Genomic DNA, 12,931 nt, shown 5'->3' on the forward strand with positions numbered 1-12,931 from the left:
TTTTATGCTAGTTGATGATTCTTTGGTCTATTTAACTCTTTGGGTTTAGCTTCTGATTTGAGTCTTTGTGTCAGTATCAGGCTCTGCCCCTTGCTGCTTTTTTTTTGGTCTGGTGGTTGGCCAAGTTGTTGGCTGGTTGGCTGGCTTCCTTGGGTTCATGCACCGACCTCTACATGACAGGATTAGGTCTCTTTGTACCTTGAGATTCAGATGACTAAATCTTCAGGGCTCTCTCTGGAATTTCAAGACAGAAAGGGACCTCAAAGACTGGGCCTGGGCTGTTCTAGTCTGAATGCTACAGGATGACCCTCTGTTGATTCCTACTCATTCTATAGCATGTCCCTGGGGGTTCCAAGGTCTCCACATTAAAGCTTTCAGACCAACCTGAGACTTCCTCACAATTTCTTCCTTTGTTCTTATTGCCTCAAACATAGGTTCTACTATCTCTGGTCAACCTGAAGCTGGCTTTTTGGAGAAATTCTTTTTTAGTATAAAACTCTAGTCTAGAGACTGGCTTTTGGCATGACTATGGAATTGAAGATGTCACTTACTATAATTTATTGAATGTCTTCATCACTACTGAGTATATTATGAACTTCAGGGTTTTATTGGAGTGGGTGTATGTTTGCCTTTGTACAAGCAGTTATTTTGGCAGGGAGTCCTCACTCATGTAGCCCAAGATTTCGTTAATTTCCTGGTTGTTACAACATACTGCCAATTCACATTGAGCTGGCAGTTCCATCTGTGAACTTTTTTTTTTTTTATCAGACAGACTGCTGTACCTCTCTCATCTTCTACTTACGAAGCTAATTTTTTATACTTTACCTTTATCCCTACTGGATTTCATTCTATTAGATTTAACCCAATGCTTCACCCTTGTTAGATCTTGGATTCAGTCTCTGTCATCCAGTGTGTTAGCTATTCCTCCCAACTTCGTGTCATCTGCAACTTTGATGGGTATATTATCTATTCTTTATTGAAGCATTGCTAAAAAAAAGCAATACAAGCTCAAGGATAGATCACCAAGATACTCCACTAAAAACTCTTTACACGCTGACATGGAACTATTAACAATCATTCTGAGTTGAGCCATCCAACTTTATTGTCACCATCATCATTGAATCCATCTAACTACATTATCATATAGTTCACATCTCTCCACTTTCTCCACAAGGATGGTCTGGAGCACCAACATAGTAGAACATTTCCATCATCTATAAGCATTGTAACCCAGTACAAAATGAAAATTATGTTAGTTTTATATGACCTGTTCTTTTTTTAAAAAAATATTTATTTTTAGTTTATAACATTCAGTTCCAAAGGCTTTTGAGTTACAGATTTTCTCCTCCTCTCTCCCTTCTCTCCTCCCCAAGATGGCATACAATATGATATAGGTTCTACATATACATTCACCTTAAACATATTTTCACATTAATCATGTTGCAAAGAATTATAACCAATGGAATGAAACATGAGAAAGAGGAAACAAAACAAAACAAAAGAGAGAGAGAGAGCAAATAGTATACTTTGATCTGCATTCAGACTCCATAATTCTTTCTCTGGATGTAGATCATGAGGCTTTTGGAGTTTAAATGGCTTGTTGTTCATGACACTTTGTGATCATGTTAATGTAGGATACAGCATTGATTCAGTTAAGTTTAGCTTCTGTACCCCTGCTTTGGTCATCCTGCTCTGTCAACCAGAAGGCTGAAGGAGGAGCAAGTAATAGCTCACATTTCTTTTCTACTTAGGTCACCAGGAAGCCATGTCAATTGTTACAAGTCTTAGTTCTCTGAGCCAATCAAGTTTCAAGGATATAAAACCATCTTTTAGGGGAAAAAATGAACCTAGCATATTTGGGAGTAAAAGCTAAGAATATTGTTTTTGTGGGAAGATATATGAAGACATCTAGAGAGAAACAAGAAGAGTGAAAAAAGCAATATCCCTGGAAAACAAAGAACAAAGTTGAAGGACCTAATGATAAAATGAAACTTAGCAGTCTGCAATCACAAAGACTAAGGCTGGCGTTGGAGAAAAGAAGAGGAGATGCACCATGTTTCCACTCTTATTGATAGTATAGAATATCATATAAACTGTCAGATGTAATTGGTGTGCTTGACTGGTTTGGTTAAACTGACTTTTCCTTCTCTTTAAATCTTGGTTACAAGAGATGTCTCTCTAGGTAAGCAAGACGATAAAAAATGTTCAGAAACAAATGTGATATAAAAATAAATCTCATCAATAAAAATAGCTATTTTTTTAAAGAGAGAAATTGAGGCATTAGTGAAGGCTAAAGGGGTAACAGCCTGATCATCTTCAAACCTTTAAAAGACTATGACATTTAAGATGGATTAGGAATTTGGCTTAGCCCTACAGGGCACAACAATGAAGGAACAGTTCAATCAGTTCAATTAAAGGAAAAATTATGTAACAGTTAGAGCCAGACAAAAGTATACTCAGATGCCTTGTGAAGTAATGAGTTCCCTGTTCCTGAGGGCATTTAGGCAAGGCTAGATCCCCATTTGTTGGGGACACTGTAGAGAAATTTCCTGATCCTGGTAGTATATGGACTACTTCTCAGGTTTTCAGATTTAATATCAACTCTCAAATATGAAACTTCTCCTGGGAACTTTGTGTTTAAAAAAATTGCTCTTACTTTCATCATTCTACAAGGACTAGGAAAAACTCAAAACAACCTTTATGGATTAGCACTGTGAAATTGACTCGGTCACATATTAGCCATTTTAGCCACACCTATGTGCACAGAAATGAATCATTTGTCATTTATCTCTGAATCCAAAGAAAAATACATATAGCTTTCCTATTCAGCTTCAGTCACTAAGTACACTCAATGACCTTTCCATCCACAAAGAAGTTCATTAAATGAATTTGGCCATTGTTCAAAATTGTTCCAAGATTTTAAAAACTACAAAAGACTTTCAGTTACAAATGACAACCAATTTCAATGATATCTAGTTCCAGAAGTTGAGTTTTTTTCTTTAAGAAAAAAGGCTATTCAAGTGATTGTGATCATGATGAGGAAGAAGAAAAAAGAGAAGGAGAAAGAGGAGAGACAAATGACATATTTAAAAATACACTTCAAATAGCAGGAAGTTCAGAAAAAGATACAGATGCAGGACATTCTCAGAGCTACCATGTTAAACTTGTACACAAAATCTACATAATAAGATTAATATACCATCTTCTTTTTTATCTTTTTTTATATCAAATGCTCATGTTTGTCAGTTCATAATAACAAAAATATTTTTTAAAAAGAAAGCAGTTGGACTAGACCATTTACATACAGAAATGATCTATGCTAGAGGTGTTGTAAGTGTGAAGGCACTGATTAATCAATTCTAAAGTTACCTGAAGGATCAGAAAAAAAAGGCATGGAAAAAGCCTTAAGTCTTATCACTTCCAAAAATGGGGTCCAAAAAATAAGGAACTATTACCCAGCATTCCTACTATTTTATAAATAATCACCGTATGTATTGATGGCTTTCTTGATTATAGAAAGGAACGGGGGAAGGTTTTACAAAAGGTATTCTAAGGTTGACAAAATATCAATCCTCATACAACACAATATCAGATGGAGACAATGCAAGCTTGTTGAGTATTTAAATTTCTTTTTTTATTCAGTGAAGCACAATATCAATAAAAGACTGTCTTTCAACAGAGTGCTTCCTGTGCATATGTCAAAGTTATACAAGATTCTTTGAAACATGTAATAGAGATAATCTTGTTCAATGACACTGAATACTAATTAATGGAGTAAAAAACATGGAGACATGTTTGTCATGTGTTCTGGTTATTGTCATGCTAAGTATGGGGAAGACCACACAAAGAATAAAGTGCTGAGGTTTGGGGGGAAAGGTGATTTTTATTGATGAAACTTCTGTTTTCATTTAGAGTTGTGTAAAAAAAGTCTGGAAAAGTCTAGTTGCGTTTATATGGTCTGAGTATTTTTTATCAGGCTGAAATATTTATCGAAAAATTTTAGAGAATTTTAAAAAATTTCTAGCATACCTGGAAGTTTATTGAGGGAAATTACCAAATGGATATGGAATACTATAGCATGTTCTTGCACTATGCTATCTGTAACAAAAGCTTAGAAAATTATACAAGAGATAAAGATGAACATGTTTCAATATGCTGATTTAAACTTCATTGAAAATCTAAGGATTATAATAATGGGTGGATTTGGAAAGGATGTTTAATCAGTGATAGTGTTTCCAATATAAAATATGATAAAAGTATAGTTTATCAAACAAAATTGTACATGCCAAGTCATGCAAAACAAGTAATTTCAGCAAAAGAGGGAAATATTACACATTAAGTTTTTTAAAAAATATGTAAATAGTTGATCAAGTTTGAGGAAACAGTGAAAAGTGAAAAAAGAGGAAGCAGTACAGCCTAGCTTCTTCACATAACTAAGAGTAGTTATCTCTAGCAAAGATCAAGAAATAGCATCAGATGGTGCTAAGAAAATCCAAGGAATAACTACAGTAGGAGGTTTTTTGCACCACAGGATAGCACAGTGAGGTAACCAGAAGTCTACAGAAAGTAGGGAGGGAGTCCAGCAGGAAAGTTCACACAAAAGCATGCCTGAATGTAGACCAGGGGTTACTCCTAAAGCTGTATACCCACATCAAGAAGTACTGTATTTCATCACACAATTGTCACAGACTTTATGCCAAATTTTTGCAAAAAAGTGGGGTTCAATCATTATGTAAGGCTTTAAAAATTGTGCCAGTATTACTTAAAAAATCATTTATTACTAAACTGCCTTGTGCAAGATTAGGATGCACAGAATAATTGTGAATATATGTTAAAATTGAATAGTCCAAATTGACACATATAAACTGCTTGGTAGTTTAGGAAACATTTTTCTGGTCTGAAAAATAAAGTTAACACATAAGTAGTTATTGATTTGTACGTTATGGCTGAAATATTACACTTGAGAAAATTTACTACAGTGTTGTGAAGTGTGAACTTACAAAATTTAATCTTCTGCATCCAAAGATTCCGTGCCACTACAGTTGGTTTTGTTATCTGATGTGCTTCTCAGCGCCACTCATATCAGATGTGTTTACTTTGTCATCACTCTGCCATGGTGCATCATCTTAGATCCATCTAGTGCATTCAAAATCTCTGTCTTTTTGAAGCTATTGATGACTATTTCACGTGGTATAAGGTCCCAACTCTTAATTACTGACAATGTGTGTGAGCTGAGAATTCTAGGGTCATGGCTTGCAATGTGAGAGAGATAAATGCATATCCATATGCCACTGGTGAATACATTGCCACTCTGTTTACCTTTTAAGAAGTGGAACGAACAGAATTACACCATGCAATGATTATGCAATGAAAGGTGTTTGGACTGAAAAAACAGCATGTGATGATATGGTAGACATGATTATGTAGTGAAATACAGTACAGGCCAGACCCTACAGAGACTTTCAGTTTGCTGATCTGGCCTGTAGTTAACAGTTGTCTCCTGAAGTTCCAACCATGAATGAACCTACAGCTATGTCATCCAAACCTAAAACTGGGAATCAAACCATGCACTAGATTGGACTACTTAGGGTGCTAAACTTTTGCAGCTCAATGGACTAAGGTATCTCTGAGGTCTTTAAAAAAAAAAAAACAAACTAGTATGTTATTATCTCCCAGTTATATGTAAAAAAAATTTTAACGTTTGTTTTTAAATTTTTGAGTTTCAAATTTTCTCCCTTCCTCCCTTTCCATCCACATCATTGAGAATATAAGAAATTTCATATAGGTTTTACATGTGTAGTCATGCAAAATATTTCCATAATAGTCATGTTGTGAAAGAAAACATAGACCAAAAATAAAAAAAAACCCTCAAGAATAAAACAAAATGAAACCTCAAGAAAAATAAAGAAATAAGAAAGAAAATAAAATAGTATGCTTCAATCTGTATGCAGACAAGAGTACTTCTTTCTCTGGGGATGGCTAACATTTTTCATAAGTCCTTCAGAATTATCTTGGATCATTGCATTACTGAAAACAGGTAAGTCAATTCACAGCTCATCATCTTACAATATGGCTGTTACTTAGTACACAGTACATTTCACTTTGCATTTGTTCATGTAAGCCCTTCCAGGCTTTTCTGAGACTGTCCTGCTCATCGTTTCTTATAGCACAATAGTATTTCATCATAATCACATACTACAGTTTGTTCAGCTATTCTCCAATGATGGGCATCCCTCCAATTTCCAATTCTTTGCAACCAGAAAAGAGTTGTTATAAATATATTTTTGCACATATAGGTCCTTTTGCTTTTTGTTTTTTATCTCTTTTAGGATACAGACTTAGTTGCAGTATTGCTAGGTCGAAGGGTATATGTGGTTTTTTAGCCTTTTGGACATACTTCCAAATTGCTCTAAAGAAAGATTGAATCAGTTTACAACTCTACCAAGAGTGCTTTAATGTCTCATTTTTCCTACATCCCCTCCAACATTTGTTATTTTCCTTTTCTGTCCCATTAGCCAATCTAATAGGTATGAGAATTGTTTTAATTTGCATTTTCCAATCAATAGTGAGTTAGAGCATTTTTTTCATATGCTTATAGATAGCTGTGATTGTTTCATCTGGAAACTGTTCGTATGTTTCGATCATTTATTAATTGGAGAATAGCTTTAATTTTTTTTATAAATTTGACCCAGTTCTCCATATGTTTGAGAAATGAGGCTTTTAGCAGAGAAACTTGCTTGAAAAGTTTTTATAGTTATGATTGCTAACTATATTTCCCTCCATCCTTTGTTCCCCCTGTTTATTCTAGTCTCTCCTCTCACCCTATCTCTTCTCAAGTGTTTTGCTTCTAAATACTCTCAATCAACCATTTTGCTCCCCCTTCTCCCTTTCCCCTCCTACTTCCCTATAAGGTAAAATAGATTTCTTTATCCAACTGACTATGTATGTTATTCCCTCTTCAAGCCAGTTCTGATGAGAATAAAGTTTACTTACTCCTCCTCACCCCCCCATCTTCCCCTTCACTGTAAAAGCTTTTTCTTATCTCTTTTATGTGAGATAATTTATTCCATTTTATCTCTCCCTTTCCCTTTCCTCTTACTCGATTTTATTTTTGTAGATAGCATCCCTTCATATCCAACTCACACCTGTGCCTTCTGTCTATATATACTCTTTCTACCTGCCCTAATAATGAGAAAGTTCTTGTGAGATATAAATATCATCTTCCCATATATAAATGTAAACAGTTTAACCTTATTAAGTCCCTTATGATTTCTCTTTCCTGTTTATTTTTTTTTATTCTTCCCTTGAGTCTTGTATTTGAAAGTCAAATTTTCTCTGCAGGTCTGGTCTTTTCATCAAGAATGCTTGAAAATCCTCTTTCTCATTAAATGTCCATTCCCTTCCCCACTCCGGTCCACTGAGGATAGTACTTGGTTTTGCTAGGTAGGTGATTCTCAGTTGTAATCCAAGCTTCTTTGCCTTCCAGAATAGCATATTCCAAGCCCTTTGATACTTTAATATAGCAGCCACTAAACCTTGTGTAATCCTCACTGTGACTCCAGAATACTTGAATTGTTTCTTTCTGGCTGCTTGTAATAGTTTCTCCTTGATACAGGAGCTCTGGAATTTGGGTATAATATTCTGGCAGTTTTCCCTTTGGGATCTCTTTCAAGAGGTGATTATTTCAACTTCTATTTTACCCTCTAGTTCTAGAATATCAGAGCAGTTTTCCTTGATAATTTCTTGAAAGATGATATGTAGGCTCCTTTTTTATTATGATTCTCAGGTAGTCCAATACTTTTCAAATGACCTTTTCTTGATTTATTTCTCAGTTTAGTTGTTTTTTCTCCAGTGCGATATTTCACAATGTCTTCTATTTTTTTCATTCTTTTGGTTTTATTATTTCTTGAGTTTTCATAAAGTCATTAGATTCCATTTGCCCAATTCTAATTTTTAAAGAATTCCTTTCTTCCATGAGCTTTTGTACCTCCTTTTCCATTTGGTCAATTCTACCTCTTAAGGAATTTTTTCCTTCAGTGAATTTTTGTCCCTCTTTTAACATTTGGCCTATTCTGCTTTTTATGGCATTCTTTTCCTCATTTGGCCTAGTTTGTTTTTTAAGGTGTTATTTTCTTCAGTATGTTTTTTGTCTCTTTTACCAATCTGTTGATTTGTTTTTGATATTTTCTTATATTGCTCTCATTTCTTTTCCCAAATTTCCCCTCTGCCTCTCTTACTTGATTTTCAAAATGCTTTTTATGTTCTTCTATGACCCAAGATCAATTTATACTTTTCTTTTCTTTTCTTTTTATTTAACTTTTAACATTCATTTTCACAAAATTCTGGGTTCCAAATTTTCTCCCCATTTGTCCCCTCCCCCCACCCCAAAACACTGAGCATTCTAATTGCCCTTATCACCAATCTGCCCTCTCTTCTATCATCCCTTCCTGCCCTTGTCCCCATCTTCTCTTTTGTCCTGTAGGGCCAGATAACTTTCTATACCCCTTTACTTGTATGTCTTATTTCCTAGTAGCAAGAACAGTACTTGACAGTTGTTCCTAAAACTTTGAGTTCCAGCTTCTCTTCCTTCCTTCCTCCCTACCTCTTCCCTTTGGAAGGCAAGCAATTCAATATAGGCCATATCTGTGTAGTTTTGCAAATGACTTCCATAATAGTCGTGTTGTGTAAGACTAACTATTTCCCTCCATCCTATCCTGCCCCCAGTTTCTTCTATTCTCTCTTTTGATCCTGACCCTCCCCAAGAGTGTTGACTTCAAATTGCTCCCTCCTCCCATTGCCCTCCCTTCCATCCTCCCCCCCCACCCTGCTTATCTCCTTCTCCCCCACTTTCCTGTATTGTAAGATAGGTTTTCATACCAAAATGAGTGTGCATTTTATTCCTTCCTTTAGTGGAATGTTTTTCTCTCACCTCTCCTCTTTTTCCCTCCACTAAAAAGTCTTTTGCTTGCCTCTTTTATGAGAGATAATTTGCCCTATTCCATTTCTCCCTTTCTCCTCCCAATATATTTCTCTCTCACCCCTTAATTTCATTTTTTAAAGATATGAACCCATCCTATTCAATTCACTCTGTGCTCTGTGTGTGTGTGTGTGCGTGTGTGCGTGTGTGTAATCCCACCCAGTACCCAGATACTGAAAAGTTTCAAGAGTTACAAATATTGTCTTTTCATGTAGGAATGTAAACAGTTCAACTTTAGTAAGTCCCTTATGACTTCTCTTTGCTGTTTACCTTTTCATGCTTCTCTTCATTCTTGTTTTTGAAACTCAAATTTTCTTTTCAGCTCTGGTCTTTTCATCAAGAATGTTTGAAAGTCCCCAATTTCATTGAAAGACCATTTTTTCCCCTGAAGTATTATACTCAGTTTTGCTGGGTAGGTGATTCTTGGTTTTAGTCCTAGTTCCTTTGACTTCTGGAATATCCTATTCCACGCCCTTCAATCCCTTAACGTAGAAGCTGCTAGATCTTGTGTTATCCTGATTGTATTTCCACAATACTTGAATTGTTTCTTTCTAGCTGCTTGCAATATTTTCTCCTTGACCAGGGAACTCTGGAATTTGGCCACAATGTTCTTAGGAGTTTCTCTTTTTGGATCTCTTTGAGACAGTGATCGGTGGATTCCTTGAATACTTATTTTGCCCTCTGGTTCTAGAATCTCAGGGCAGTTTTCCTTGATAATTTCATGAAAGATGATGTCTAGGCTCTTTTTTTGATCATGGATTCCAGGTAGTCTCATAATTTTTAAATTGTCTCTCTGGATCTATTTTCCAGGTCAGTTGTTTTTCCAATGAGATATTTCACATGATCTTCCATTTTTTCATTCTTTTGGTCTTGTTTTGGGATTTCTTGGTTTCTCATAAAGTCATTAGCCTCCATCTGTTCCATTCTAATTTTGAAAGAACTATTTTCTTCAGTGAGCTTTTGAACCTCCTTTTCCATTTGGCTAATTCTGCTTTTGAAAGCATTCTTCTCCTCATTGGCTTTTTGAACCTCTTTTGCCAATTGAGTTAGTCTATTTTTCAAGGTGTTATTTTCTTCAGCATTTTTTGGGGTCTCCTTTAGCAAGGTGTTGACCTTCTTTTCATGCTTTTCTTTCATCTCTCTGATTTCTCTTCCCAGTTTTTCCTCCACCTCTCTAACTTGCTTTTCAAAATCCTTTTTGAGCTCTTCCATGGCCTGAGCCCATTGGATGGGCTGGGATACAGAAGCCTTGATTTCTATGTCTTTCCCTGATGGTAAGCATTGTTCTTCGTCATCAAAAAAGAAGGGAGGAAATATCTGTTCACCAAGAAAGTAGCCTTCTATTGCCTTATTTTTTTTTCCCTTTTCTGGGCATTTTCCCAGCTAGTGACTTGACTTCTAGTGACGTCTCCACACCCACTTTGCCTCCAGATCTACCCAGCTAACGCTTGGGGTCTGAGATTCAAATGCTGCTTCCCAGCCTCAGGGCTTTGGGAGGGGGCAGGGCTGCTATTCAGTGTGAGATTAAGTTCAGGTGCTCAGGTGGGGCCAGGGCCGCCTCTCAGGCTCAGTTCCCTCAGGGGGTTTATGCAGAGACCTTCAACAATGGATCTGAGCTCCTGCCTGCTTTGGGAGCCCCTGTCAGCTGCCCCCTCTGCTGCTGCCTCCCAAGGGGGCCTGAGTTATGGAGACACCCTGCTCCCCTCTCAGGGAGCCAGAAAGACTCTTTCACTAACCTTTAGTGCCCGTGGGTGGAGGGACTTGCTTGGCTGCTGGAGATCAGTGCAAGCAAAGAGAGACCCCTATAATCTCCTTCTGACCAGCTGCTCAACCCCTTATCATCTGTGGACTGAGAGCTCCAGAAGCAGCCATTGCTGCTGCTGATTCATTCACTCTCAAGGCCTCCTTCTGGTTTGATGAGGCCAGGCTTGTGCTGTTGTGGCCTGCACTGGAACTGTGTTCCACCTTTCTTGCTTACCTTTCAAGTTATCTTTGGCTGAGAGATTTGGAAACTGCCAGTGCTGGCACTGATTCAGTCACCCTTGGCTTGCTTTGGGTTTGCTGGGGCCTGATCTGTGCTGGTGTGGCTTGGGCTGTCTCACTCTGGTGCAAAAGATCTTTCCTTCTAACCTTCTATATTGTCTTGGGCTGGAAAATTTTTCATCTTTTAGTGGGTTCTACCACTCTAGCATTTGTTTAGAGTCATTACTTGAAGCTATTTGGAAAGGTTTGGGGGAGAGCTGAGGCAAGTCCCTGCCTTTACTCTGCCATCTTGATTCTGCCTCACGAAGTCTTTAAAGAACATAGTGTTCAAAACCCAGATGAGTCAGAAGAAGGACCCCAGATAACATATACCAGGACCAAACAATATTTCACAATTTTCTCCAAAAGTACATTGAACCTGGCCCTGGGCCAAAGTTCCAGTTCTGAAAGTCTGGAAAAACGAGTAAACAAAAAGAAGACATTAATCATAAAGAAATACTAGGATACAAAGACACCCAATGTACAAAGGTAGAGGAAAGGAATACCTCAATTACTTCTATAAACAGAATATCAAACAAAAATAACATTTGGCTGCAAGGTCAACTAGAATTCTTGTAAGAAAGCAAGAATTAAAAAGTGATATCATAAAAGAAACAGAAGCTCTAGAAGAAAGAAATGGAAATGAAAAGTAATGTCTAAAGACTTAATAGGAGAATAAAAAGGAACACAGGTTTATTAAAACCTCACAATGGACCAAACAGAAATCAATGACTCCATGACAGAATAAGAAATACTAGTATAGAATTGAAGAACTAAAAATATATATATGGTATTTCCTATACAAAAAACAAAACCTGATATAAGGTATTTCCTATAAAAAAAAAACCTGATGGAAAAAATAAGGTTTTATTCAGTTCTGTTATCTAGAAATCTTATTGTTCTTTCACCTGCACAGTATTCTTAATTGTACAGACAGATGACCCAGGTACACCAGTCACCCAGCCAGAAGGCAATCCTTTCTATTTAAATGTTAGGCTTTGAACACTGAGTCGCTACTTCAGAGTACTCCCTCACTAATGTTATTTCAGTCAGCACTAGCTCACAATCAGCATATCACAGTATTGTAGCCACAGTAGAGTTTCATGCAATTCTGTTATAGTAAGTGAATACAATGTCTACAGGCCTTTTCCATCTTGATTATGTTTCTACAGGGAGAGTATGCTTCGGCCACTCCAAAAGATGAGTGTATCTGTGACCTGTGCACACTTCCCTATAAGTTCCTTGTCCTGACCAATAAGCATTCATCTCATCCAAGTACCTGTAGCCCTCATAGAATCCTGTCTATCCTTCAGTGATTATGGAAGATGGACCATGGCACACCTCTCATACCACGTGATCTGTATAGGCTTGGATTCCCCAGAACAGCAATGGCTTGGTCTTTTTCAAGATCTCCTGCATCTAGTGCTCTCTGAAGACACCTCAACTCAGCTTCTTTGGCTTTACCCAGACTTTGAGTTGCAGGAAGGTTGCATCCCCAAAGGAGCAAAGCATTTTGTTATCACCATTGACACTGGTCTTTACCTAGGGTTTTCTTATCACATTTCCCCACTCAGTGATGGCTTAATCCAGCACATACCTCCACGAAGAGACTGATCCTATGAGATCACCAAGCAGCTAGCTAATTAATAGAGATAAAGGAAGGAAGTGAGGTAAGGGAAGGAAAAAATGACCTTGACCTGGTACATAAGGGTAGGAAACCAGAAGAGGAAATAGCCTGAGTTATATAGAATGATACTTTTGTCAAGGGTATAAAATCCAAAAATCATACCTGAAAACCATGAATGACGACAGGAAAAACCCTGGTTGTTTAAAGAAATCACAAAAACAAATTAAAACAAAAAAAATTAAAAACCTATTAAAATGAGGTAAAACAGAAAGAATCCACTGGTCACCTCTTAAAAGATTTGCAAA

The 12,931-nt window shown here is 36.9% G+C and overlaps 2 protein-coding genes across 9 annotated transcripts in view; one reads left to right on the forward strand and one right to left on the reverse strand.

Moving 5' to 3' along the window:
* TMPRSS2 (transmembrane serine protease 2) overlaps positions 1-3,784 on the forward strand; it is a 161,490-nt gene extending 157,706 nt beyond the window's left edge. For all 4 annotated transcript variants that reach the window (XM_072614769.1, XM_072614772.1, XM_072614773.1 and 1 more), the window contains one exon: positions 1,752-3,784. In XM_072614769.1, coding sequence (XP_072470870.1) covers positions 1,752-1,796 — 45 coding nt within the window. In that variant the 3' untranslated portion in view covers positions 1,797-3,784. The remainder of the gene's footprint in view (positions 1-1,751) is intronic.
* Positions 1-12,931, reverse strand: part of FAM3B (FAM3 metabolism regulating signaling molecule B) — a 71,575-nt gene that overhangs the window by 26,460 nt on the left and 32,184 nt on the right. The window lies entirely within an intron of this gene.

This window comes from Notamacropus eugenii, chromosome 5, assembly GCF_028372415.1.
Source record: "Notamacropus eugenii isolate mMacEug1 chromosome 5, mMacEug1.pri_v2, whole genome shotgun sequence".
NCBI lineage: Eukaryota > Metazoa > Chordata > Mammalia > Diprotodontia > Macropodidae > Notamacropus > Notamacropus eugenii.